We start from the raw sequence: 26,498 nt of genomic DNA, 5'->3' as shown, positions 1-26,498 counted from the left end.
TTCAGTGTAAAGCACCAAGATGATCTGACTTCACAGCTGCATTTTAGATTTCAAGTTTCTTCAGTTTATGATTACTAGCTTGTTTAACTTGCTTCTGTTTACAGAAAAACAAAACAGTCATAATCTTCTTGTGACAAAATTTAAACTACCTGAGCTTTCTAACACCAGCTACATACCAGCCGCATCCCCATGTGCACGGTCTGTTTTACTGAGCCGTATCACCAAAGGTGCTTGTGTGTTTGTCTGTGTGCTGTGACTTGCAAAAGTATTCATACCTGGGGAAATGTTCCACATTCAGTTATGTCACAACCACAAACCTCATGTTTGTTATTGGTAGTTTATGTCTTGGACCAGCACAAAGTGTCTAACTGTGATCTGGAAGGAAAGTGATGCATGTTTCTTTGTGCAAATTGCATCTAAAATGTCATTTCTATTCACATTGTAGACCAACCTTTTACCGCATTGAAAGCGGCAAGTGTTTTGTGTCACAATCTAGGTCTGAACTTTGACTGGACCATTCTAGCACAAGACCAATCTTTGGTCTGAATCGTTGCTGTGTGTTTAGGGTCGTTCTCCACCTCAGTCTCACGTCTTCTGCAGCCTCCAGCGGGTTTTCTTCCAGGGTGGCTCTGCTCTTAGCTCCATTCCATCTTCCTATCAGCTGTGACGAGCCTTCCTGTTACTACTGAAGAAAAACAAAGCACCACACAGCATGATGCTGCCTATAGAGGTCTGCACAGAACAGCTGCATTTAGGATTTGATAAAATTACTCTCTGGTGGGCTTTGTTTATTGATTAGGTGTCTCCATTTTTTAGGGATATTAGAATAAATCAAAAATGATTATATACACAAACGCTACACCTTTTTCTAATTATTTTCCTTTCAGATGGCAGTGTTAATAAGTCACAGAAATTCCCAACATTTTGTGGTCATAGCTGAAAAATGGAAAAACAATCAAATAAAACTGGGCATTTTTAATAATAGCTGACAATAAGGCAGACCTGGTTTTTAGTTTTAATTTTTTTTCATCCTTTTCTCGACATAATAATATTTAACCTTTCTAATTCAGCTCGTAAGGCTGCAGATTCGACCACTTCTAGTGTATTAGGAGGTAATTGTTCATCCCGTCCCCCAGTGCAGTGGACCAGTATTTAAACCATGACTTCAATCTGATGCATCATATAACAATGATGCATCAGATGCCAGGGGTGTGATGATGTCATGCAGGTATGAAGTTTAACGTTTTGCGTGCATGTTGTTGTCCCTGTTCTACTCAGGCCATCCAGTCCACCTTGCTGCTAGTGCAGAGAGGGAGCGGGAGCAGGAGAAGGAACGGGAACAAAAGGAAAGGGAGATCAGAGAGCGGGAGCGCACTAATGAGTACATGCGTGGAGGTGAGTTACTTAGCAAGTGTCGGCTCAGTGAGTAGTTTCAGAAGCAACGCTGCAACGTTTGCCCCTTCTGCATCGTTCAGGCGCCCCGGAGCAGCCGGGCCGGCCAGGGAGCCGAGGTTATCTGCATTCCCCTTCTCCGTCGCTCCGGACCCAGGATGTGGTCGTTCAGCAGCGGCCGAGCATCTTCCAGGGAAAAAGTGTCATCACCTCACTAATGTAAGCTCATAAAATTCGTAAGACAGGGTTTGAATGGGTGCTTCCTTGAAATCCTTAAAAAATGCTTAGATTTCAGTCAGGTGTTTTGAAAGGTTTTGGAAAGTGTTTGGTTTCTGTATGAAGTCCTTGAAAGTCCAACGTTTCATTAAAAGCCTAAATTTGGAAAATCTTCTTTACAGCTAAAACCAGATGTTTTTTTCAGAGTCGCTGCCTGAAGTAAAATCAGACTAAACTTCTCTTGTTTTAGGTTAGTTGGATATTCCAAAATGATTTCTATTTTCTAAATGCCAGAAAACTTATTGAGAGCTTTTTTTTTTTAAGACATTTTCTTTAACCATTTAATTTGAGAAGGGTTATGATTTATCTTGAGATTTATTTGGATTGTTTCAGTGTAATGAATATCTATTACTCCCTATTGGCTCAATGATTTATTGATCCTTGTAGTTAAAATAAAGGTTGACTTATTTTTCTATATGTTAAGTAATTTTACTGAAATTGGGGGATTTTTTTAGTTAAATTAGTTCTCAAACCGGACAGGTGAATTCGGTCTATGAGGGAGACTTTTCAAAACATTAAGTTTAATTTTATTTTAGTTGACCGAGAATGTAGAAAATTATCACAAGACATTATTGTTAACAGTAATAAATGATATTAATGATGTGATAATAATGAGGTGAAGGTTTCTCCAAAGTGCTGTGCTGGAAAAGTTTGAAAATTTTACCATAAATTTGCATTAAATATACCTAAAATACTTGACTTTTACTTTAGTTTAAATCCTTCTGAAAGAACTTACCAACTCCAAACATTAACACACATTAAAGGTATTAAATCATCAATAGTTTTGTTGTAATATTGTAAAAATAAAACTTCAAACATACCATTAATTTAAAGCTGCACGTTTTCTATTATCTTTTTATCTGCAACGATGTAAAATACCGTGAGAAGTGGTCAAGTTTCCGTTATGCCAGTCAAGCTGTACTCCCAGCATGCTTTGCAAATTACTTGGGGGAAAAAAAAAAACAAAACAAAAAAAAACCCCTCTTATGTTATGTTATTTCCTCTTAGACCCCACCCGCCTGTGGCTACATCGGCGTCCCAGAGCAGCTCACGCTACAGCACGGCGGCCGACGCCCTGGCTGCGCTGGTGGACGCCGCGGCCCTCGCTCCGCAGATGGACGTCACCAAGGTCAAGGAGAGCAAACATGAGCGGGACGATGAAATGTCGCGGCGGGGGTCGATCCTCTCGGATCAGCAGCAGGAAGCAGACAGGCGGTCGCTCCACTCGCCGTACAACGCCATGTCTCTGCCGGGCGGAAAGCCGCATCCAGCTTACGCTGAGGGGCCCGGGGTCGCTGGGGGGAAGGAGAAGGGTCCTCAGACAAAGTCCCGCATCGAAGAGGAGCTTCGGACTCACGGGAAGACGACTATCACCGCCGCCAACTTTATCGACGTCATCATCACGCGGCAGATAGCTTCAGACAAAGAGTCGCGGGAGCGAGGCTCTCAGAGCTCCGACTCTTCAAGCAGCTGTGAGTGCCTTTAATGAGGACGGTCAAAAATCATGTACCTAATGTTAAAGCTTTATAGCTGCAGTATGTAATTTTTATAAAAAATGTTTTTAAATATTTAATAAAACTGTCTCCATGTCATGATGGTTTGTTATGAGACGGATAATCTGTGAAAAGATCGATCTCGTCAACCTCCTACTTGAGCCATCATTGCCATCTGAAGAAATGCACCTGATCAGAAACAACCAATCAGAACCAGGAGGAGGGTCTTAGCGCTGTCATTCAACCTAATCCTGCTCAATGTATGTCTTCATGACAGAAAAACAACTTACCGTTACCGGAAAACCATCTATCCTCTGTCATTGGTGGCCATGCTAACTAGCTGAGCATTCACAACAGGCTATAATAGCAGCAGCGTAGTAGAGATGTGATCGACAGCGCTAACACCCTCCTCCTCCAACTCTGATTGGTTGTTTTTAGATAGCACTGGGAGAAGGCAGAGGAGTTTGTTTTTTTTCACAGATTATATGTCTCAAACCAAACTGTGACACCAGAGTGACAGTTTCAACAAATATGTAAAAAAATATATATCTTCATGAAAGTTACATCTGCACCTTTAAAATGTCTTAAATTCATTAAAAAGTAGGTTGGCCTTAAATACATTAATCACAGGTTTCAAATTGTGTTGCGACAGAACGATTAAATCATCCCATACATTCTATTTTTCTTTCCTCTCTCTCGGGACTTTTCTGTTAAGCAAAAGTTTGAGTCACATTAGGATGTCTAGATGACCTTTTTTTGGTTCTATCGAGGGTTAATTAAAATTTATCGGCAGTTAAATGGGCGAAGTTTGTACATTTCTTATATTCCACTCATGATGGTCTTTAAAAGTCCTCGAGTGAATGAAACTTGAATAAACTCTGTTAATTGAGATGACTTTAAATTCAAACGTATTCCACAAACATCGTCTCCTTTAGAATCCAATCTTCCCCTCCCTTTTATGTTCTTGTATGAAACTTGACTCTTTTTTTTTTTTCCCATGTTTAAATTTCAGTGTCATCCAGTCGGTATGATAACACTGCTGGAGGAGCCATTGAGGTTATAAGTCCTGCTAGTTCCCCAGTCCAGCCCCAGCAGGACAAAGCAGAAGACGGACAACAACAAGCAGCAGGTGTGAAGGCTATAAGTCCGAGAATGTCTCACCTTTGGCAAAGATAATCTGAATATTTTATGGGAGATTCGGTAGCGAGGGCTTTGTGGAGCAAACCTTTATGTGGATGAGTTGGCGTCCTGTTATTTCACCATCCTGGTCACCAGTCCAAAACAAGTTATTTTAGTCGCCTCCCTGCAGACGTGATCAGTTACTCATTTCCTGGATCTTGTCGGCTCTTTTCTGTTTCATCATTTCATCTATTTTAATTAATTAGACGTTCCCTGTTTCTGGTCACTCTTGCAGTTGCCATGCGGACCTACGACATGGGCCGGTACCGGTCGTCTGCAGAGCCGCCGCAACCCCCCTCCTCCCAGGCAGACAGCTACTCACAGGTCCCCAAAACCCACAGAGTCATGACATTGGCAGACCATATTTCGGTAAGGGATCCGCTACAGTTTTTTTTTTTTTTTTGCAAACGAAAATATAATCTAGATATTCAATTCAAAACTACAAAAATGAGAATGTGTGCCATCTAGTGGACAAGATTTTAGTTGTATTTTTGGGTGGGGCTGGGCATTTGTTGCACTGTTTATGATTTATTGTGACAATTTAAAATACGCACATTTATTTCCTGGTCTGATGTTGCCAGCTCGCACTTAGTTTACCTGAAAAAATCTGGATATTATTTCATAATTCCAACCTGTTTTGTTTGTGTGTCTTTCCCAGCATATAATTACCCAAGACTTTTCCAGGAATCAAGACCCCCCAGTCTCTTCGTCAGCGCCCACCATATTCCAGAGCTCCATGCCACTGGTGTCCTCTTCGGGTCGGGTCAAAGCCCCGAGCCGCTACAGTCCTGAGAACCAGCCTCCGCACCACCAGAGACCCTCGAGTCAGGTTTCTCCAGAGAACGCCCCTGACAAATCCAGGGCCAGGTATGCAGAGTAAAAACGCAGGATGGTATTTCTACTCAAACAGTACGTCTAAGATATGGTTGTTTTTTCCTTTTTTTTTTTTGCATTCTGCATTCAGACCTGGCAAGTCTCCGGACCGAGGAAGCAGGCAGATGGAGAACTACGAACCCATCTCTCCTCCACAGGGGTACCAAGGCATGGACAAGCAGGAGGCGGGCGGGCCTCCGTCCCAAAGGCGGGACACTGACAACTCTGAGATCAGGTATGCAACTAGCAGCTTTTATGTGAGATATTTTTAACTCGCTCTAACAATTACAGGCTTCATACAAAGGGTAAAACTGTCGGAATAGATCACGACTTCTTCTAGAGAAATGAGTGGGGGGAAAAACACATAGACAAATGAAAAAAATATCCTTTAGTTTTGCTTCAGAAGGAACATTTGATGGTACTTGCATGACATGCAGCTTGGAGTTATTTCTAGTTTCTTGTTTGAATTCTCCCAGATGAACTGTTTCCTGTGTCTGTAGTTGTTCTCCCCACGGAGCTGAAACTTTGTAGACTCCACTGGAAAAACACATCTCACCACGTATTTTTGGTCTAGTTTGTTTCCCAAATGTGTTAGTGCCTTTGAAATAAGAAAAACTAGCTTAAAAGTTATTTTTCAGCATGATGTAGGAGCTCGTTTAACATAACGTATAACAAGACATTTTCCCCACGTTCTGCTTGTTTTACTAGCAGAAATACCCTGCTAGTAAAACAAGCACGTTTTCACCAATTTTAAGGAATTATTGAAAGTATACGTGTAAGTTATTCTAGTCTTTTTGAAGTCTATTAAGATATTCGCACTAGAAACTAGACAAAAATACTTGGTGAGATTTAGTATTTTTGCAGTGGTGTTTGCCTCAGCTGCTCTCTTTCTGCTCTCTGCTCTTCTAGGAGTGACTCACGGTCCCCAGGAAGTGTCAGCTACCTGCCTGCTTTCTTCACCAAACTGGAGAGCACTTCGCCCATGGTTAAATCCAAGAAGCAGGAAATCTTCCGTAAGTTGAACTCCACCTCTGGTGTTGGGGATTCTGACGTTGGTAAGTGGGTCTTCTCTTATCTTTTGTGTTTAAACTAAATAATTCCCTCTAGTTCTTCTCTCTCATTGTTCATGTCATATTCTTTTTTCCTACTTGCTTCTGTTTTCAACATTTTTCCATCATATTGCAGGAAATGCTCAGCCTGGGACAGAGATTTTTAACCTGCCTGCTGTTACCAGCTCCAGTAAGCCAAAAATAAAAAAAATCCAGAAGATCAAATGCCTTCGTTCTAGTTTCCATTTCCTGTCTCACTGCAGTTTTGTTGTGTTGTAAACCGCAGGCAGCATCAACCTGAGGAATCAGTCGTTCAACGACCCGGCCAGTAACTCGGGCCTGGAGGACATCATCCGCAAGGCTTTAATGGGCAACTTGGAGGAGAGGCAGGAGGAGCACCAGGGAGGAGGAGGAGCTGTTGTCATGAACAACGCACCCGGCACGGGCGGCGACACCCGACAGGAGGCCAGCCCGTCTCCCAGCATGGGTAGGTCAAAAACAGGAAGACCAACTCCACCATCTGAGACATGGTGGTATTTATTAGTAACCCAGGTAAAGACGTGTGGAAAATCTTAAAATACAAGCAGGCTCCAGAGTTGTGATTTGTTGCTTTTTGGACAAACGGCATTCCGTTTTTATGTTCCGCTAACCTGGGATAAACTACAAGAAAACTGCAAACCTGCTGAAACACTGACTTCCTTTAAATCAAGGCTAAAAATCCACCTCTCATAGTTGCCTTTGACTCACAGTAATTGAAACATTGATCAATATATTTGATGTATATTCACCTGATGATTTTGATTTGACAAAATGCAAAGTCTCTGGCTTGTTTCATAATTGGTGCCTGTGTGTTTTTATGATGTAAAGCACTTTGAACTGTCTTGTTACCACAATGTGCCAAACAAATAGGCCAGTAGGACAGTATTACATAGACAATAGCGAATAATAATGCAAGTTTGCCACAAAATTTACATTTTGTAAAGAACATTTAACACCGAAAGATGTTTTAAATATCCAAAATAAAACAAAATTAAAACAATACATAAAAACCACACAGAACCAAAACCATAAAGTTATGAATTATGATTATGAAGTCTCTGTAAACAAAATTTCCTTTAAAATATATCAATCCTCAGAATAGAAATGGTCAAGCTCATTTTAATTAACTGTTTATTGTGACAGACTTGTACGCAAACAAACTTGACTTTGTGTGAAAATCAACACATTGAAAAGCAAACTTGACACTTTTGTGTTCATTAAAGTTCTAGGTTTCTAAAGATTTGATATACTCTTGCTATAATAGAAGAATTTGATTTAAGGATTTCTGCGTCTCCATCTGTGCTACAAACATGCAGCTGATTTATAAATGGCCGCCCGTTTGAATCCGCAGGGAAACAGAAGCAGGGCAAAGCAAACAGCCGGAAGTCCAAGTCGCCCAACCTGGGTCAGGCCTACCCGGTAGGGGAGCGTCCGTCGTCCGTGTCCTCCGTCCACTCTGACGGGGAGTACCACAGACAAACCCAAGCACAGTGGACCTGGGAGGAGCCACCTCCGTCCACAGGTGAGCTGCTCGTTTGTCTGAAAACATGATTACTGGTAAAATGAAACCTGAAGTCACGTGGCTCTGGACCGTTCGTATTCACCCTCACCTTCCATACAGCCTTTCCTCCTCCCTCCCTGCATCTGTTTTGCTTTTACGAAGTGGCCACGGAGCTAAAGCCACACTCCATGGACGACGATGTTCCAATTTTCATCCAGGAGTTTTTAGTCTTGCTAAAAATTTAGGGAAGTCATTCACTAAGACCTGCAGATTCCCTAAATAAGAGCCGAATTCGGTGCTTCGGATGAAGTGCACAGGGGGCATTTAGACCAGTTTGTCTCATTCTTCTTCTCCCTTATTTAAGGTCCCATGCAGTTTCCTTACAACCCTCTGACCCTGATGAGCACACCGCCCACGTCCATGGCCTCAGCCTCCATACAGAGCCAGCAGCAGCAGCAGCAGCCGCCCCCAGCCAGGGGGCAGCAGCGAGTGTGGCAGTCTCTGCTGTCGGAGCAGTACGAGACCCTGTCCGACAGCGACGACTGAACCCGCCGACAGCCCGGTTACCAGGGAAACGGCCTGCGCTTCAGGCGGATCTGCCCACGCCCCTCTCCCGGAACTAACCTCACTCTTTTTGCGAGTGAGGAGCGGATGGGGTGGTGTCATGGTTTTATTATTTTTTTTCTTCTTCTTTTTTTATTTTTTGTTGTTGGTTTTGGTGCTATGGCGCCCCCTGGCGGTCAGCTAGGAGAAGCAAGCAGCAGGCAGGATTCTCCGGAACAAGACTCCGTATTTGCTCCAGGAGCGCTCACCGAGCCTGTCGGGAGACGTACACGCCAACATGGAGGACGACAAACGGCGCCAGTCGATCTGAAGAAGTTCCTTCGTGATAAAAGAAAGAAAAAAAGAAACATAAGAAGCTATTTCTGAATTTTTTGTCTGATTCTGAAAAGATACACCCTGTCTTTAAGAAAATGTGTTTGTAAATAGAGTAACCTTTTTGCAGTGTTTTTCTTAACTTGTTTCTTATTTTAACGTCGCTTTTAACTTGATCCACTTTAATTGGGAAAGAGGTGTGGTGTAATCTTTAATAACGCAGTCGCTCCATGCCACCAACCTGAAACTTTATTTTTTATTTTATTTTATTTTTTTTACCATGGCTTTGCTAAGAGAGACGGACCTGTTGTTAAAACTTGACCCCTTCTGCGGATCACAGATTGTGCCGCCGTCAACCAAGCACCACCAGAGCCTGAACTGGTGTGGACAACAAAAACAAAAAAAAACAAAAAAAAAACTGAAGCGTCGAAATCTGAAGTCAGTCTTCGTCACACAGTGGAGCTGATGCGTGGATCGTAAATAAACAGACAGTAGAGACAACTTCTCACCCAGTTGGAACAGAGAAACATCACAACAAGTTGAGATCACTGGCATCAGAGCCGAAAGGTGAAAAGTCGGAAATAAGCTTGCTGGAAATGATGATCGTTATGACTACTCCTGGACCCTGTCTGAATGATGAAAGTGAGCCAATGAGTTTTAATTTTCCTTTTTCTTTCAGTAGAGCTGACAACGCAGTGTGTTGCATCCCTGCAGTTTCTCTTTCCAAGCTGTCCAGAATAACGTCTTCTCCAAAAGGAAGAAAAAACAACAAACAAACAAAAAAAAATGTCAGTCATGAAATGTGATTTCTTTTCAGCTTTCTTTTCTGACAGATGATTTTGCCACGCCTTGTGAGTTAAGAGAGAAGGCAGCTTTAAAAACGATTTTCTCAGAGATATATGTTGGTGTCATTTGTACTTGTTTCTGCAGTCCCTCTTATTATTATTTTTATTTTCTTCCTCGTTTCTTGTCCTGACAACAATCTGAGCTCTGTAAAACTTGTCTTCTCATTACACGAAACGCAGAAACTAACCAAACGTAAAGAATGCTCTGCACCATTGTTGCACTTTTTGTTTGCTTTGTGGCTTCGGACAACAGAAAGCGTACTACCTGCTGTGTAACTTAATCAACCTCCATCCTAGGACTATACTAAGATGTGCTTTAACTTTTTCCCCGCCACTCAATTAAAATCTGGATGTTTGAACTTCCTTTCTTTCCTCACTGCTGGTACATAATATATTTTTGGTGTTAACACCTGCATCAGTTACTGTTTTTAAGTGCATGGTACCGTTAAATGTCTAGGAGTTTGCTGTCAATGTGATTCAGAATCTTGATAACTTAATATCTGCTTTCATTGTGTCCGTCAACAGTTGGCTCTGGAGACGACTCCTATTACATCGACGTCATAAACGGCAGTAACTCTGTTCACGTTTTCTTTATGTAACAATGCCATATTCTAGCTGTCTCTCTGCTCAAGTTGCTTGAAACTTGATGTTTCTCACTATTTTTTCATTTCACCTTTGTTTTCCATCCTGCTTTTTAGGGATGTTATGTGTTTACAGACGCGGTGACAAACAAAAAAGTTTACAAACTTGAATCTTAAATCCGACATGAAGCCGTAAAAAGAAAATGAATTAGACCGTCTCAGTTTTTTTTTTTTGGTTGGTTTCTTTTTCCCAGTTCTTTTCAAATACACAGTGGTGACTCTTTTTGTCTATTGGAAATTGAGACTTGAAACCCCATGTGTCCTATGATGTTAAAATGCAATATTTGTATCGCACAATGTCTCTTAGTAGGCTATTACAAGAGTTCAGACCAATCGAATAAAGTGGATCCGTTCTCCACCACTGACAGATTTGTAGGTTTATAGATGTGCCATTTTTTTCTTTTCTTTTTTTCTTTTTTCTTTTTTTTTTTGACTGCACACTGTCATGCTTGGTTGCTGAGGTGTACTTGCAACTTTCACTTGGCTCTTTACTGGCAAGTTATTGCAATATTAAATAAAAAAAAAGTGTCATGAATTGCAATATAATGAATAGTATGTAATAAGTCTGACAGTCTGTTAGAATAGGATAAACAGACAAATATCTCTTATAAAAAGAAATCTCACCTTCATAAAGTGTGCATGTCACCCCTTCACGTCACCGTCCATGTATAAGGTGAGTATTTTCTTCTGACTTAAAAGAAAAAAATAAAACATTTTTTACTTGTATTCCAAAGTCTTAAAAACTAAGATTTCCACGTTTTATTTTCATATATGTACTCAGTTAAATATTTTTCTTGCTCCTGGTTTATCGCCAAAAATAAGGATTACTATTGAATTTTGAAAGTTAAGTCAAATAAAAAAAATAAATAATTACCGTGCTTATTTGCAAAGGTGAAAATAACGTTTACTTTGAAAGGACTACAGCACTTTGACACCGGAAGTCGTAATGTTATGGTCGCGCCTTATTGGCTGATGAAGAGCGGTAGTGCCAGAAACAAAAAATTGTGGAAAAAATGCGGACATTTTTACCTGCAGTAGCAGAACAACTTTTCCGAGACATCCAGAAAATATACGAAGAGACGACCCAAAGTAAGAAAAGAGCGAGTGGTGATATTTGGGCCAACACGACCGCTAGCTTGGTTGGTTTTAACGGAAAAGTGTCTTGATTTCTACGAACTAACAACGAGAAATGCTAACTTCCCAGTTCCCGCACTGTCTTGGCAGATTTCAATTATCGGATGTCTATAGCGACTTGCTATTTGCTTCAAATAAAATGAAAGTATTTTACTTTGCTTGTACAGTGAAAGAAATGTAGCTTTTGCTAATGGAGCATGGTGATGTAGTTAACTATTTGAGCTGTAGGGGGCACTGCTGTCTTAGAATATGAGCTGGATTCTAAGAGCCGTGAACAGTTTTGACAGGCCAGAACCACCTATCTTCAGTACAAATAAGTTAACGTACCATGTATCCACATAACAATGTTGACTTATTTTTTTTATGACAAGACTTAATGTGTGAAGTGGTTTCTTAATTCATTGTAGTAGTTCTTGGAAAAAAATATTTCCCATCTTGATACAGTTCTAATGTTATTTCTTTTTGCCAAACGTAAATGTTTCAGATCGTCAGAGAAATTTTATATTAGACAAAGATAACCTGAGTAGATGTAAACAGCTGTTTTCAGCTGAGGATTTCTTTTAAGAATGCAAAGACTTTTTCACTGTGCCAGGTTGGATTGGATAGCTCTTTTCAAACTTTGCATTGTAACTGTAATCCTTAGCATTAACAACTGGCATCATGCCTAAGCAAAAAGTGGAATTTGAAACAGCAATAGAACAATTGGCTTTCCAGATGGTGAAGGTTACTACTCACCCTGCTCCAAGAAATGTGTGTGGATATTTTCCATTTAATCCCTATTTATTTTAAACAGAGAGAACAACTTAAATTTGTTGCCCCGTTCTGAGTTAATTTTCTTGCTCGACGTTTTTTTTTTTTTTTAATGCATTTTGTTGTTTCAACTGACTGTTCTCTTGTAGTTATATCATTAATGTCTGCAAGTGCTCTCTTTTACTGCAGACTCATTTGCAAAATCAGACTTGTGCCTGGTGTTTTACACATATATCCTGATGTTATTTAACCTCAAAGATAATCCGTAAAATAAGAAATAAGTCTTTATTTTTTGCAACAATATAATTACGTATGTTTTGCACAGGCAGAATGTGGAGCTGCTGAATAAATAAAAAAAAGTTTGGCAGCGTGCCTTTTCTTTGCCACAGAGTAACACGTTACCCAAGACTAGTTGCATTTGATTGCAATGTTCCAGTTACAGTGTGACGGCCAGAAGCAATAACCTGGAGTTAGATTTTAGTCTCCTTTAAACAGTTCCTCAGTAAACTGGAATTATTTGTTACAGTTTGAAATTGAGATCTTTTTTTTTTTTCATTTTGCAGTACCCGATGACCTACTTATTGCGTAAGTATCCATTTTCCTAATACATATCACACTTGCTTCTGTCAAAGGTATTTATTTTGAGCTTGACAGCCATTTTTCTTCAGTTTTCTGTTTAAAATATCTGCTTAACATCAATCATCCGGCGTGAGTCGAGCGGTGACGGAAAGGGTGCTCGGGTTGAGTCATGGTGATCTGCTAAACCACACCAAGGAGAATGAACGGGGCAGTTTTATGGCTCGGATTTGGCCCACGTGACGTGGAGACAGAGACACGAAGCTGGCCTGTGTGTTGACGGAGATGTTTCCTGGCCTGGTGGTCTGAGCTGCTGTCAGTGAGGGCTGTTCCCTGTCTGCGCAACACTTTCACATCCTGTTTGTTCATCAGGAAGTTTCCAGTTTAGGGGTTCACGCTGTGGAAAATCTTTTGTTTTGTGTCAGAAAGTTGAGGTTCCGCTCCACGTTTGTCTTTTCACGAATTAGCGACTACTTACAAAATATGATTGGAATTATCACAAGACAAATGTAAAGTGGTTACATTGTTTCTTTTTTCATTTCTATAGATTGTATATATATTTTTTTATTTTTCGTGGTTTGCAGACTTATAAACATACAAACAAAACAAACTAGGTTTCACTTTCACCCTCTCTCTCCTCCTCTCCCCCCAAAAAGGCACCAAAAATCCTCTGTTGGCTAAAATCTTTTCTGCCTGACGGGCCCTGATTGTTGACCACTTGGTACCAAACTCGATCTGATTCATTGGTTTATTCAAGCTGCAAGAGAGCAAGAGAGAGCAAGACTTTCAAAAAGCAAATAGTGGGAAGCAGAACAACCAAGTTTACAATAAAGCTACTTGAGTTTTATCCATTTGAGCCTTTGAAATGTCAAAGTGAACAATATCAATAAATAATACATCTGATTAAATTTTAAATAATCTGTTCGGTCCAGAACCGCACAGCATTCTGGGGGATGTAGGCAGAAGAAGGGCTTTAGTCGCTCCCAAACCTTTGTTGGCAAGCTAACAAAGGTTGGTGGCATCAACTAACTCACCCTCTCTTTGGTTACCCAACAACAGCCTGTTGTGTAACTTGTACAGCAGCAGTTTTGTGTTTTGCCACCGTGCATGGTCTGGGATCAGAACATCTCAGTAAAAATGATCTTGAATCATCAATGAATTTACAAATAGCAAATTATTCTTAATCGACTAATCCTTGGAGCTTGTATAATCTTATAATCATGCACCAAGATCGAAGCCGTGAGATCTCTGGCTTTATCGGTTTCCCTCAGCTCTCACGCTGCCTTCCTCTCGTCTTCGCAGGCTGAAGTTTGTCTTCGGGACTTGTGCGCTGCAGGCGTTGGACCTGGTTGACCAGCGCTCCGTCACGTGTCTGTCCTCTCCCAGCGGTCGAAAAGCCTTCCAGGTCTGTTAAGTAGCTGTCAACGTTGCACGTTTTGCAGTCAGGAGTCCCCCGCTTGCACAGCTGACAATCTCTATAAACTCCAGAGTGTTGAACTGCGAGGTACAACAGAGCAACTTCCATATATGAGCCGCGTGATTGCTGTTTATGAATTTGGTTCTTCTGTCAACAGTATCACAAGACTTTCCGGGTTGAGTAACAGTCATATAAAGTTGGTTTATTTTTCAAGCGGGGGTGGTGCGTTCAGGGTGAGGTGTAGTGTTGTCTCAGGCATGTCTCTTTTGTTTGCTGCGTCCTCTGTCTGACCTCCGTCTGACCTCTGGAACAACTGGATTTTATACTGAGATTCAATTACTTAGGGGATTTAGAAAAGCTCTCTTATAAACGAAAACAAATTGTTCTCCAGGATTTCTCTACATTTTGCTGCATTCCTTTCACCTTCTGCCTTGGCGTACCACTGAGAAGCACTGCCACAACATGACGCTGCACCCGCCGTGTTTCACGGTTTGGCTGACATGTTTGTGGTGATGTGCCTGCTAAGAATGGCATGGAGACAATTTCCTGTCTCGTATGGCAATAGAAAGTAGTTTAATTTTTGCTAGTAAGCCTGTTTTGCTCAGTATCAATCTAACGGTAAAGATGTTTATGCTAAGTGGTGCAGGGCTGCAGCTAATTAATCTATTGATTAGGGCTGTTGTAAACGAATATTTTAGTAATCGAGTAATCTATCGATTATTCTTACGATTAATCGAGTAATCGGATAAAAAAAATTTCTAAAATGAAATATTGGTAAATCTGGCATAATACCGGTGTTACTATCAGATATCAATGTCAGTCCAATTTTTCATATTTGAGCATCCCTAACAGTTGCTTTATTGTAGTTTAGAAAACTAACCTGTAACAATAATAGCTCACTTTCTAAGTTAACCAGAAGAAAAGTTATAGAAAAATCTGAAATTATATTGAGTTTAATAACAAAGAGGCAGGCTCACAAATATGCTTATAAAAAATGTCTACAATCCAGCTTTTAGTTTATGTATTCATCTTCAGTGAGTTTAATAGATTAATTAAACTCACCTTGCCACCTAACCTGTCACGCTTTGGGTTTGAAAATACGGGAAATGCCGCCTGGAGTGGGAGGAGAGGGCGAATGAACGAACATGGGGTGGAGGGGAGGAAATAGACCAGCGGACTGACGAACCGTTAGACCGGGGGACGAACACGGGGGGAAGCAATACGGGATATTTACGACACCTTCACTGGTCACTCAGAAACTCATCTACCAGCCATGTACGATGCGCTCCGCCACCCGTTTCTTCAGACCGGGATATGAAATGTATTGTGCGGTTCGTCGGTAAAGCTACATTTACACGGTAAGCATCAGCTACTCAGCCGCCCGCCCTGTTCAGGCTATCCGCTCACCTCAGCGTCTTCCCACCGTTCGCTTTCAACCAGCAGCCCCGGAGGAGAAATGCTGCCGTACTCCAGGCATTCCCCCAGTCATTTTAAGGATGCTTATTGGTTCCCCAAAAACGATAAAAAGTCGGGCATTATCATCAATCAATAAAATCCCCACGGGCCAATCTTGAAGATTGGACTTTATGCCGCTGAGACTTAGCTTTTGTCAACAACTCAGAGGCGGAAGTGAGAGCTCCGCGCAACGCAAATGAAGTCCCGGCCGGAACACGGTGCGCTAACTAATAAAACATAAATTAACGAAGCTTCGAGGCAGGTAAATTTTCCTCGAGGAATTTTAGTAATCGAGGTACTCGAATCATTCGAGGAATCGTTTCAGCCCTACTATTGATTATTCTGACACTTCGATAAGTGGTTAAATGAAGCTGTTTTTAAGACTTTTCATACAGTTTTAGAAATACATTAATAGATGCTAATAAACAAATCATTCACTTACTTTTTTAAATAAGAGATGAATGCAAAAGGTGTTTAATAGGAGATTTTTTTCTTTTTACGGGATTTGAACCAATGAAGTTAAAACTTTGCCACTTGAGGAGTTCTAGGTAGAACACATTTACAGACAGAGACGGTTTTTCTTAAATCCAAAACACATTCATAGACTTTTCTACAGTTTTGGCCTAATTACTATGAGTCTGTTGCTCTTTAAGGAAATGGTCTTTTTTTGAGTCTGTATATTCCAGTTAAAGATCCACCGACTACGAAATTAGTTGACAAGTATTTCAATAATTGATTCATCATAATTAATCGTTTCAGCCCCACAGTAGCGTATTGCAGAAACTCTAAAGCACATAAAGAAAAGGACTGGACTTCAGAAGCTGGAGGTTCTTAACAAACTCCAACTGTTGCCATCTTCAAATCGTGACCTCTGTGACGTCCTGGAGGACTTTGACCCCAGGAACAGATGAGTCAGAAACGAGTCTGAGGAGACGGTTCTCCACCAGACAGAGGAGGGCTGCTGTTCATCTTTAAGAAAGCTGCAAATAAATTGTAAAAAATAGTCATGATGAGTTTTCAATTCTGACTAATTTAAATTTAAATTAAAGAAGAAAAACGATCGTGTGTCTCAGTACGTAAATTACCTCTGTTGAATGTAAGAGCAACAAAGATTTTTTGATAAATCCTGGAAATAACTAAAAATAAATCCAACAGAAGGTCTGAACACATTTATCATTACTCTTCAAAGCAAGAAGTGGGAGTCCGGATGTTATCTATTTCTCTAAATCCAGGATTGCCACAGAATTTCTCAGACAAACAAAGCCGTCATCTTTATTGAGTCATGCTGTCTGCGCGTCAGAAGGGCGTAAAGCTGCTTGTGGTGAGAGAATCGACGTTCTGCACACAGTTTGTGGTCATTGTGCCCCGGTTTTCCAGTAAACTCCTGGAATAAAAATAGTTTCATAAAGAGAGCCGTTTTATGACAATGAAGCCGAACAGGAACGTGGTTCTGTTGGGATAGTTTCACCTCTGCTCTTGAATTGTGATTGTTTCGTGTGATTTCCCTCAAGACCGGCTGATATTTGCTGTCCGGCACTCTGTAGGGCCAGATAAAAAAAAAAAAAAATCCCTTTTCTTTACAAAAGAAACGAGTGAAAATGACTTTCCTTTTTGCTTTTTCACCAACATTATGTCATAGTATTTCTGAAACCAGACTTTTATTGCGCTGTTTTATTCCTGAATGTGAGGACAGTAGAAACCAAAAGTTTACAAACACCTAATAAGAGGCTCACATCTTTCTTCTCACTGTCTGAAGTTAGATCAGACCAAATTTCTCTTTTTTTCAGGTCAGAGTCTCCAAAGTTAGTTCCACTTTCTAAAAATACATTATTTCTCTCATGAATGAGAGAAATAATATAGTAGAGATGTATTAATGTCGCCAAAATCAGAGGTTTGTGTACATTTCCTCCTATTGGGTTTCCTTCCACATGTGTCAAACTCGAGGCTTGGGGGCCAAATCTGACCCAACACAACTATTTATGTGGCCCTAGACCCTTCAAGATAACAGTCATGTGCTTAAATTTTATTTTCTCAATTAAATAAAAGCAGTTTTTACCTTAGTACTGCCAAGTTGCATCAATGTGAAAAGATGTTTGGTATTGTTTAGTTTTAGAAAGTACTCATCAGATGCCGTTTTATCAATGCATTCTGCCACAACCTGCCCTTTGAGGACATTTGTGATGTCAATTGGGCCCGAAATGAGAATGAGTTTGACTTTAGAGGACTGAGATCAGGACTTTGTGATGGTCACACTGACGCTTTCCCCTTCCTGTCCTAAAGCCACTTTGTGACCACTTTGGCTCATTGTCAGTGTGGAGACCAATCTCTGCCCAGCTTTAACGTCCTGGCTGTTGTCTGTAGATCAGGGGTGTCAGACTCGTTTTCGTTTTGGGCCAAATCAAGATCATGGATGCTCTTAAAGGGCCGGCTGTGCCAGAATGTATCGATAAAACCCGTTCACAAACTGTTAAAATATCAATGAATCCTTAAAATTAAATAATATTATTGAACTTCTTTTCAGTCCCTCCAAGATTTTGTGGATCTTTTTGTGATTTTTTTTTTTTTTTTTTGCAGTAGCAATCAAAGTGTTTGGTACTAATGTGGAAATATTTGCACTTATTTATGACGGTAAATGCGACTTTTTATTACTCGCCGTAGACATCAAATTATGGCTGAGGCAGCTGTTTAGTACAAGTAAAGTTTTGTAAATGTTTGAGAAAAATGAGTAATAAATGTTTCTTTTTAGCTTGTTTAGCCTCTTACTGATTTATTTTCTTCTTATATTTGACAGCCAGTTTTTTTATGCCTCTGTATTTAGGGGAGCTTTATTAGGAGAGCAACATCTATTCAAAAAAACATGTTTATTGAGCCTAACTCACTCTCCGGCTGTGTTGAGGTGAGTTTTAATGAGCCGTTGGAAGCGCCTCAGTGAGCGGGTGAAAACGGCTCTTTGACGACCCGGGGTTGTGCTCTGACAGCTCTGATCTTTTAAGCTGGACTCTGGGATGTGTGTTTCAGCTCAGGGTACATCATCTTCACACCACGCTCTGACTTAGGAAGCTGCATTGAACTTTTAGCAAATAAATCTCAACTGCGACATTTTGAAGAACATAAGCTTCCCCCTTAAAAAAGAAAAAAAGCCACCTACAATTAGTCGTCCAGAAGATTTCCACTTGGATTAAAAGACGATGAGAGAGCTGAGTGATATGCATTTGTACGTTACTGAATCGAGATGACGGAGGAAGCAGGGGTTTTTTGTAGCTTCCTGTATATATGCTAATGTTTTTTTTCCTGTATCTGCTGGATTCTACTGGATTTCTCATGCTGTGGTTGTTCTCTCTCAGCCTCTTTCCACTGAAGGGATGAATTACTCATGAGAACTTGGCATTTCACCACTGGGATCTTCACCTTATCTCATTCCTAACATCCACTGACCTTTACATAGGGATGATGCACTGATGTCTGCAGGGGAACAAAAGTATGAACAGAAACGCCGACTGTGTGGTGTTATTAAAAAATCTCAACTGAAGAAGAACACAAACATTTAAGCAGATGAAAACAAGTTACTTTTTTATATTTTGTCACCTTTTTTTATTACTTTCAACCCAAATAGTTTTAATCAAATTAGGTTTGGCGTAATCACACTTCAAGTCTCGGTTTCCATTTTCCTCACCATTTTTCTATTTTCCATTTCCATTTTTTTTGTTGGTCAATACTTCCACCCACACACTTTTCATTGCATAAATAATGAAGGTAAACATAAGGCCACAACTTCAAAGGCATATTTTGATCATTTTCTGCGTTTTTCAAAAAGTTGAATGAGAACTCTTCAGTTCTTAATTTAAGCTGGTAATTATTAATGAAAGTCATTTTTGGTGTGTCTGTCAAAATTACCAAGTCATTAATTAAACCAAGTTTCATCTTATGAAAGAAAATGAACTGTGTAGTATTCAGAATCTGAAGGCTGAAAGGATCTGATCACTATTGTTACTTTTATAGACATGTGACGGCTCAAAGATGCAGAAAGGAAAAACAATTAATAGCTATAGCATGTGGCACTTTCGACATCCATCATTTGATATATGCTTTTAGCATTTAATTGATGCTCAATGACGTAAATGACATGATTTATGCTGTTGGATATCAGAAAAATCATGTTAATTGAAAAATCATGTTAAATCATTTTGAAGGGCTCTTAGACTGTTAGATGTTTGAAATGGAGAAATATGCAACAAAAGGCAATAATTCAGGCGAAAGTTGTCAAAGGATGATGGAGACACGTGTGAAACACTAAACTGGGATTAATGCATAACAATCCAGTGAGGAGGAAGTCAAGAGAAAAGTCGTCTAAGAGAAGTTGCTAGAAGATTTAACAGAGCAGCACTAGGATTTAAGAAAAAAACAACACACAATTTTGCAATTGTTGTGTTTTCATTAAAAAACAAAGGCAGTTAAAATCAGGTGAATCAGTTTTACACTATGTCATTAAAATCACGCTGTGCCATCATCCTCCTACCACTTCTTGTCGTCGTCTTCATCTTTTCCAGCAGTAGTAACATCCTGTTGTTGATCACGTGACTTGTGTGATCAAAAAAAAGTTTACGTTGCAGTTTTGCAAAATACACTAATTTCTGTACAGCAGAAAATTGTGAGTTTCCATTAAGCAAATTTATTTTCCTAATTCTCATCTGCAAAATTTAATAGTCAATGGAAACATAACAAGTGACAAATAAACACTTGGCTAAAAAAAAAAAAAAAAAAATGTAAGTTGTTGCATCATCCATATAAAGTTTCTGCTTTGGTTCTGACTAACAGATCTGCGTTAACTGATCTGTTTCAGTTTCATAAAGTTAAGCTGGCACAGTCCAACTCTGACTGCAATTAACCACAGCACAGAATGACAGCTTGTCAGAAAGATTATCAAGGAAATAATCCAACCCTAATCTACGAATTTAACAAGAAATGTTTAGATTTGGGCTATGAATGTTTGCTCCTTGACTGTTAGGAGTACAAATACAGAAACTTTCCTGACCTTTTAACCTTTCAAACACCTGAGTGAAGGTCAAAGATGTTTTTCTTCTCTGTGGTTAGCATCATTTGCAACTATTTTAACAACTCTGTCATAGTTGCTAGACTTGCTAAGCCCTTTGGTTGGGTGCTATCAGTTATTCATCCGGCAGCCCGTCGTGTTTTTGATGTTTAAAGTTGACAGGAAATTTGAAAATATCACTTGGCAATCGTGTTATTAAAAGATTGGAAGATCAACACCTGAACATCAACTTAAAAGTCTTAAAAAATGCAAACATTTTAAAAAGACTTAAATAAATAAGCAATACTTAGGCTGGTGGGGGCACAATTAAAGCCTGGTGACCCGCCAGGCTTGTAATACCCTGGGGGAGACCCTGCATTAAATCTTAAAGCACTTTTATAAGTCAACATAAATGCACCCAATCAGCTGAATGGTGATGCACATATGCAGAATGATCGCATGCGGTTGTGAAGCAGTCAGCTCCTGGTTCTCTGAATCGTGATGGCTTCCTTTCAATGCTAACTCTCTCTCTCAGTCTTTTTCTCTCTCTATCTCTTTTTTTGTTTTCCTGCCACTACATGTCAGATTTTGATGTATTGTGTTTGCCAAACAAACACTTATCCATGTCTGCATGTTACTGTATCCTTTGATGATATTAGCTGCCAGTGCTGCTATGTGAGCTCCAGCAGAGCCACATTTCTTTGACGCCAACAGAAAACAAAAAGGGCCCGAGTGTGAGCTGCTTCTTAATCAGTCCAACTCTTTAGAAAGTCCTCGGTTTAGTTACCACAGTGTTCCTTCCTCATCCCAGTATTCATGGTGCTTTATTTGTCTTCCTCAAGCTGCATTGAGTCCAGGCAATTTTCTCTTCTGTGCCTTATTTCTAATGAAGCGTCGTACTGAACAAATGAGCTGTTTTTTACTTTGGGAGATCATAGGGGAAGGTAATGAATTATATCTCAGCAGAATAATGGTGCCAAGTCTGAGGGACATTAGTTATTGTGCTGTGTGATGCTAATTTGCCAATGTGATGTCCCCGTGCACCCTCACAAGCATGAGAGAGGCGCTTAAATCACTGTCCAAAGCTGGGAGGGGATGCCAACACCACGGACACGACGCTCCGTCACCCAGGGCCATTAGACATCCCACACAGCTCCTTTTAAAAATACATGACATCGGCTCCCACTCTTCTAAATAACTCATAGGAAATGATGAGGTTGGAAAAATGGTAGCACGGTTACCTTAGATCATAACTTTTTCATAGTGGGGAATACTCGAAATGAGCTCCTGAGAGAGAAAAGAATAGTTAAAATATCTGTGTTTATCGAATATTATTAGAGTAAATACAAAATGCAGCTTTTAAATGGTTATTTAGTTTTTAAAGGGAAGCAAATCTATCCAAATCAGCCCTGAACTACGTGAAAATATAATTACCGTCTCCTAGGACAAGCCACACCAAGGTTTTATTGCTGCCACAAGGTTAGAATCAATAATCACTTGAATACTTGAATAGATCCAAAGACGTTTTGTAGAAAACAAAGTAATTGAAAAGCCACTTCTAAGTCCAGTAACATCTATTACCCACAAAGGAAAACAACATTGGAACAGAACCTCTTTATAAGACATAGAGTCATGGTAAAATAGAGAATGTCTTCAGAGGCTTCCTTAAATTCGCTGTGATACAGACTGCTACAGGAGATCCTTCCTGCAAACAGCCATCACAGTCTACAATAACTCTTTAAATAAATGAGTTACAACATTTCATTTCCCTTTGGGATCAATGAAGAATTTTTTAAAATTAGAATTGGACAGTGAAAGTGGCCGGTCTCCACAATGTGTTCTTGGAATAACACATTCAAGGAATGTGTTATTCCTGGAATGAGTAGCATTCCAAGAATAACACATTCTGTTTCACAACCAAGAACAAAATTTAAAGCTCTGTAGGCCTCGCTTGCCTTAAGGTCAGAGTTCACAATTCAACAAAAAAGAACGATACAGGGCATGAATGCCATCATTTAGAGACAAAAACCAAACCAAACACAAAGTCCTGTCTCACATTTGCCAAAATATAGCTTGATGACTATCAAGACTTTTTTGGGAAATGTTCTTTTTTGAAGGAGTTGTCTGCAGTTTAATTCACCGTTTCTCTGGTCATTAGAGGACTGAAAATATAAAAGTGTTATTTTCGCTGCTACAGTAAATAATGATGCCGGATGTTTTCACTCTTGTTTGTTTTTTAAGTTTGTAGAGATAAAGAGTCGGTAATTAGAATCAAGGGGTTTTTTACCCTCTAGTGAAACCAATGTGTGGTGATTATATTTGTGATTGCTGCCAGACTCCTGGCACATAATAAACCCACAGCAGAAAAATTTACATCAGTGCTCTGTCTTGTATTAATCTAGTTTGCATGAATCGTTTGCAGGTCATTGGAGGCTCAGGCCGTTTGTACACTTGCTTCTTGTCCTGTCACTACTGTCCCTGCCCGGCGTTCACCTACACCGTTCTACGCAGAAACCAAGGTCTGCTGGTGAGTCTCCCAAAACCTGGTTCTGTATAAGCTGTGTCCCTATTTAGGTATTTTAAAGCTGCAGTATGTTTTTTCTGTATTTGCCGTCATGTGACAGTGCAACATAACGGATAATCAGTGAAAAAATGAAGGTCCTCCTCCCTTTCCTACTATTGCTATCTGAAGAAATGCACCGCTCCCTGTGAAAAATAACCAATCAGAGCCAAAAGGAGGGTCTTGGCGCTATGAATTATGCCCGTGTACGCGCTGCTCAATGTGCTAATGGTGGAGAAACAACTTAGTGTTAAAGGAAAACTGTTTATCCGCCATCACTGGTGTCTATGCTAACTAGCCTTAGCATTCATAGCAGCCTCTGTTGGGGTAAAGCAGTTTTATTTATTTTTTGCAATTTAACATCTGACATCAGTCAGCTCATCATTGTCACTGCTTAACTACATTCTAATCAGTACTTTCATTGCAAACCTTCAAACACAAAAGTGTTTTATCCGTCCAGTCTTTGCAAAATTACTTTTATTTATCGTTTTTATAGTCAATCCTCCAACAAGGATGAAAACTTAATTTCCATATATGTTGACTAATTTTAGGTCCAACTGAAAATGAAAGCCAAGATAAAAATTTTTTAAACAAGAATATATATTATAAGCTTCAGCTCGCATTCGAACGTGGGCGCTACGTTCACCATCTGAGGTTTTTCATGTTTCAAAGTGGATGTGACCTAAAACACCATAAGATGATGACATAAAACTCTAAATCAGTTTCAGAAAACTAAAGTTAAAGAGTCTTTTAGGGGATTTTATTAAGGAAATAACGAACAAACTTGCTTTATTAATGGAAACAATTAGGGGTGCACCGATTTATCGGTGCCAATTTCCTTAATTTTTGGAGATCAGTGATCGGCCGATTTTGACATATGAAGCCAATCTTATCCACCGATGTTATCAACCTCGGCAAAGGTCTAAAAATCATCCCTGTGCTTTCCTTTTCTCCCGTGAGAGAGGTTTGACTGACAAACCGGCCGACTAGGTCATGTCTGCACATTTACAGCTAACAATAGTCACCACATTGTTGCCGATTCAGCAACTTTCTTAATATATTGAGCAACATTTCAGTCAAAAAATGGTATCGGCCAAAATTGGAATTGGTGAGTTAGGCTTTTTAAAATATCGGTAATAGGCGATCGGCCAGAAAACTGCAATCGGTGCAGCCCTTGTAACAACCAGTCCTGCTGTTTCCACACCTTTCTTGGAATAAAATCGACTTACAAAATCTCGTCTTAAGCAAAATGTTTCAACAATGAAACGACCTGAGCTTCCTCTTTCTCAATAGGAAACAAGCATGGCTTTAAGGACCGCAGACAATAAGCACAACGTTTTCCGAGCTCCTCAGGAATCGTGTACCCAAGTTAAAGTTTGGACTTTATTAGACCAGATCGGTTTTGCTGATGATATTCAGTGTTCATTACTTCATGTAAAAAGACACAATTTTTAAACGAACTGCAACTCTTGCACCGTTTTTATCTTTTGCCCTTTAAATGTAGAGCTGCAACTAATAATTATTTTAGCTATCAATTATTCTGATGATTAATCAATTGATCTGATTTTTAAAAATTGGCACATTCTACCGATTTTTCATTTAAGCCTTTTTTATGCAATATTAGAAGTTCATTAAAAGAAGCAAAGAAACAAATAATTCAATTCCCTTTTCAAATTAGATAATAATTTTATTGCCTAAAATGCACAAACTTTTTTTTTTATCTCTAATACAAAAAGTTAAACATTTTTTATCCAGTTTTGGCCTCATTAATACTCTGGGTTTTTTTTGTTGTTGTTGTTTTTAATCTGTACACTCCAGTTAACGATTAATCGATTACTTTGACGATTATTCCCAATAGATTAATACAACGAATCATGTCAGCCCTACTTAAATGTATGCGTTACTAGATGTTCCAATGAAGGGCCAGTTCACAAACCCATAGTCCTTAAAGAAAGCCCTGTAGTTCTGCAGAGGAACTTCAGACGTATCAGAGTTCACATCACTTCGTCGTACATCGTGTACTTTCCAGCGACGCTTGGAGACATGCAACCCATTTCAAAGCCGTTGTGTCTTGTCAGTCAAGCGTGCATCTCTGATAAAAAAAACAAAACACTTTGCCCCGCCAAGTGAGACAAAGCACACTGTGGTGTGTGTGCACAGATGTGTTGTGGTCAGGTTGTATTTTCGTCTGGTCACTGATGGGTGTCTCCCCTTCCGTCTCTCCCTAAATATCTTGAGACAAACAAGATCGGCTCCTTCTCCGACTGCGCGGCTGATTTGTCTCCCTGGAGGATGCAGCTAAAATCAGTGTGAGAAACGGAGAGCTGCAGCAGACCATGGAGACTCCCATTGAGCAACGCTGATACAAAACACACAACAAAGTAAAATTACTTTCACAGTCACAGGGAAGTGCATCAGTTTCTTGTAGAGTCTTATGAAAGGGCCTTCATGCATGATTTTCAGCAGCTGGAGTCCATTCAGGGAATATGTAGGCTCAAACTTGGCTCAGTGAAATATGGACCAGGTCCATTTTGTTTCAGAAAGTGGGTCAGAGGATAAATAACTGAGCTGCAACTGCAAAATGTGTTGCCTTTCCCATACTAGCAGCAGACTGCCTTCAGCAGAAACAAAACTCTGTGTCTACTGGATATTTAGAGGTGCTTTGTGATAGTGATAAAGATCATGTTAAAAATGAAACTATTCTTATTTTTTTAAGTAACTGCATGGTTGTGAATGCATGGCACACCATTTATAGTGAACACAAACACAAATATTGAATAAATAAATTCCCATTTAAGAGGACACCGCTTCATTAAAAAAAAAAAAGAAGTTAGATTTATATCACTAAACTGCACACAGTAAACACATTTAATCGTGTTTTTGAATTTTCTGATTTATTGATGCTCTCATGGAACAAACTGGATAAAATAGCGAAATTTTTACTGCTTGATAATACAATAAATGCCCACCGCTAATAAATAATTTTAGTGTTGTGGAAAACTGAAGTAGTTTGAAAATCAGACATTGAGTATTGAAGCATATTAAAACTGATCAGAATGTGTTGCCTAATTTCTGATCTCAGTTTTTATCTAAGTATTGTTCTGCAGATAGCAACTCTAGTATTGATTGATCTTTGAAAAACTTTCAGAAGATATAAGATCCACATTTATTATCTTTTGTCAACCAGTCATTGGTTATGATAGAACAGGATGATTGAATGCCGTGTGTGAGTCGCTACTTATTCAAATTGAAATAAATGAAAAATTAGAGAAAAATTAAGCAAATACCATTGTTAGCATTGCTAACTGTAACATCCCATAAGACGTTTCCAAATACAGCTTGTTCCATTAAAAACACTGATTGAGCAACTTTGTTGTCCAGTTTTCAGCCTTCCTGTTTGCTGCTGACAGTCT

General features: G+C 39.7%; 2 protein-coding genes across 6 annotated transcripts in view; both read left to right on the top strand.

Moving 5' to 3' along the window:
* ncor1 (nuclear receptor corepressor 1) overlaps window positions 1-10,529 on the top strand; it is a 70,454-nt gene extending 59,925 nt beyond the window's left edge. For 3 of the 4 annotated variants that reach the window (XM_088012262.1, XM_088012261.1, XM_088012259.1), the window contains 12 exons: window positions 1,279-1,395; window positions 1,476-1,611; window positions 2,677-3,140; window positions 4,174-4,290; window positions 4,576-4,709; window positions 4,999-5,207; window positions 5,305-5,448; window positions 6,123-6,268; window positions 6,399-6,452; window positions 6,549-6,749; window positions 7,653-7,823; window positions 8,167-10,529. In XM_088012262.1, coding sequence (XP_087868388.1) covers window positions 1,279-1,395; window positions 1,476-1,611; window positions 2,677-3,140; window positions 4,174-4,290; window positions 4,576-4,709; window positions 4,999-5,207; window positions 5,305-5,448; window positions 6,123-6,268; window positions 6,399-6,452; window positions 6,549-6,749; window positions 7,653-7,823; window positions 8,167-8,348 — 2,075 coding nt within the window. In that variant the 3' untranslated portion in view covers window positions 8,349-10,529. The remainder of the gene's footprint in view (window positions 1-1,278; window positions 1,396-1,475; window positions 1,612-2,676; window positions 3,141-4,173; window positions 4,291-4,575; window positions 4,710-4,998; window positions 5,208-5,304; window positions 5,449-6,122; window positions 6,269-6,398; window positions 6,453-6,548; window positions 6,750-7,652; window positions 7,824-8,166) is intronic. The other variant, XM_088012260.1, reaches the window with a different exon arrangement.
* A 321-nt stretch (window positions 10,530-10,850) lies between these two features.
* Window positions 10,851-26,498, top strand: part of zswim7 (zinc finger, SWIM-type containing 7) — a 16,668-nt gene continuing 1,020 nt past the window's right edge. The window contains exons 1-4 of one of the 2 annotated variants that reach the window (XM_088012267.1): window positions 10,851-11,253; window positions 12,612-12,633; window positions 13,927-14,029; window positions 22,948-23,044. In XM_088012267.1, coding sequence (XP_087868393.1) covers window positions 11,178-11,253; window positions 12,612-12,633; window positions 13,927-14,029; window positions 22,948-23,044 — 298 coding nt within the window. In that variant the 5' untranslated portion in view covers window positions 10,851-11,177. Of the gene's footprint in view, window positions 11,254-12,611; window positions 12,634-13,926; window positions 14,030-22,947; window positions 23,053-26,498 lie in introns of both variants that reach the window. The other variant, XM_014989693.2, reaches the window with a different exon arrangement.

Source organism: Poecilia mexicana, unplaced genomic scaffold (assembly GCF_051168715.1).
Source record: "Poecilia mexicana isolate PSO_F unplaced genomic scaffold, ASM5116871v1 scaffold_14, whole genome shotgun sequence".
Classification (NCBI taxonomy): Eukaryota; Metazoa; Chordata; class Actinopteri; order Cyprinodontiformes; family Poeciliidae; genus Poecilia; species Poecilia mexicana.
This window is presented reverse-complemented; position numbering and strand designations above follow the sequence as displayed.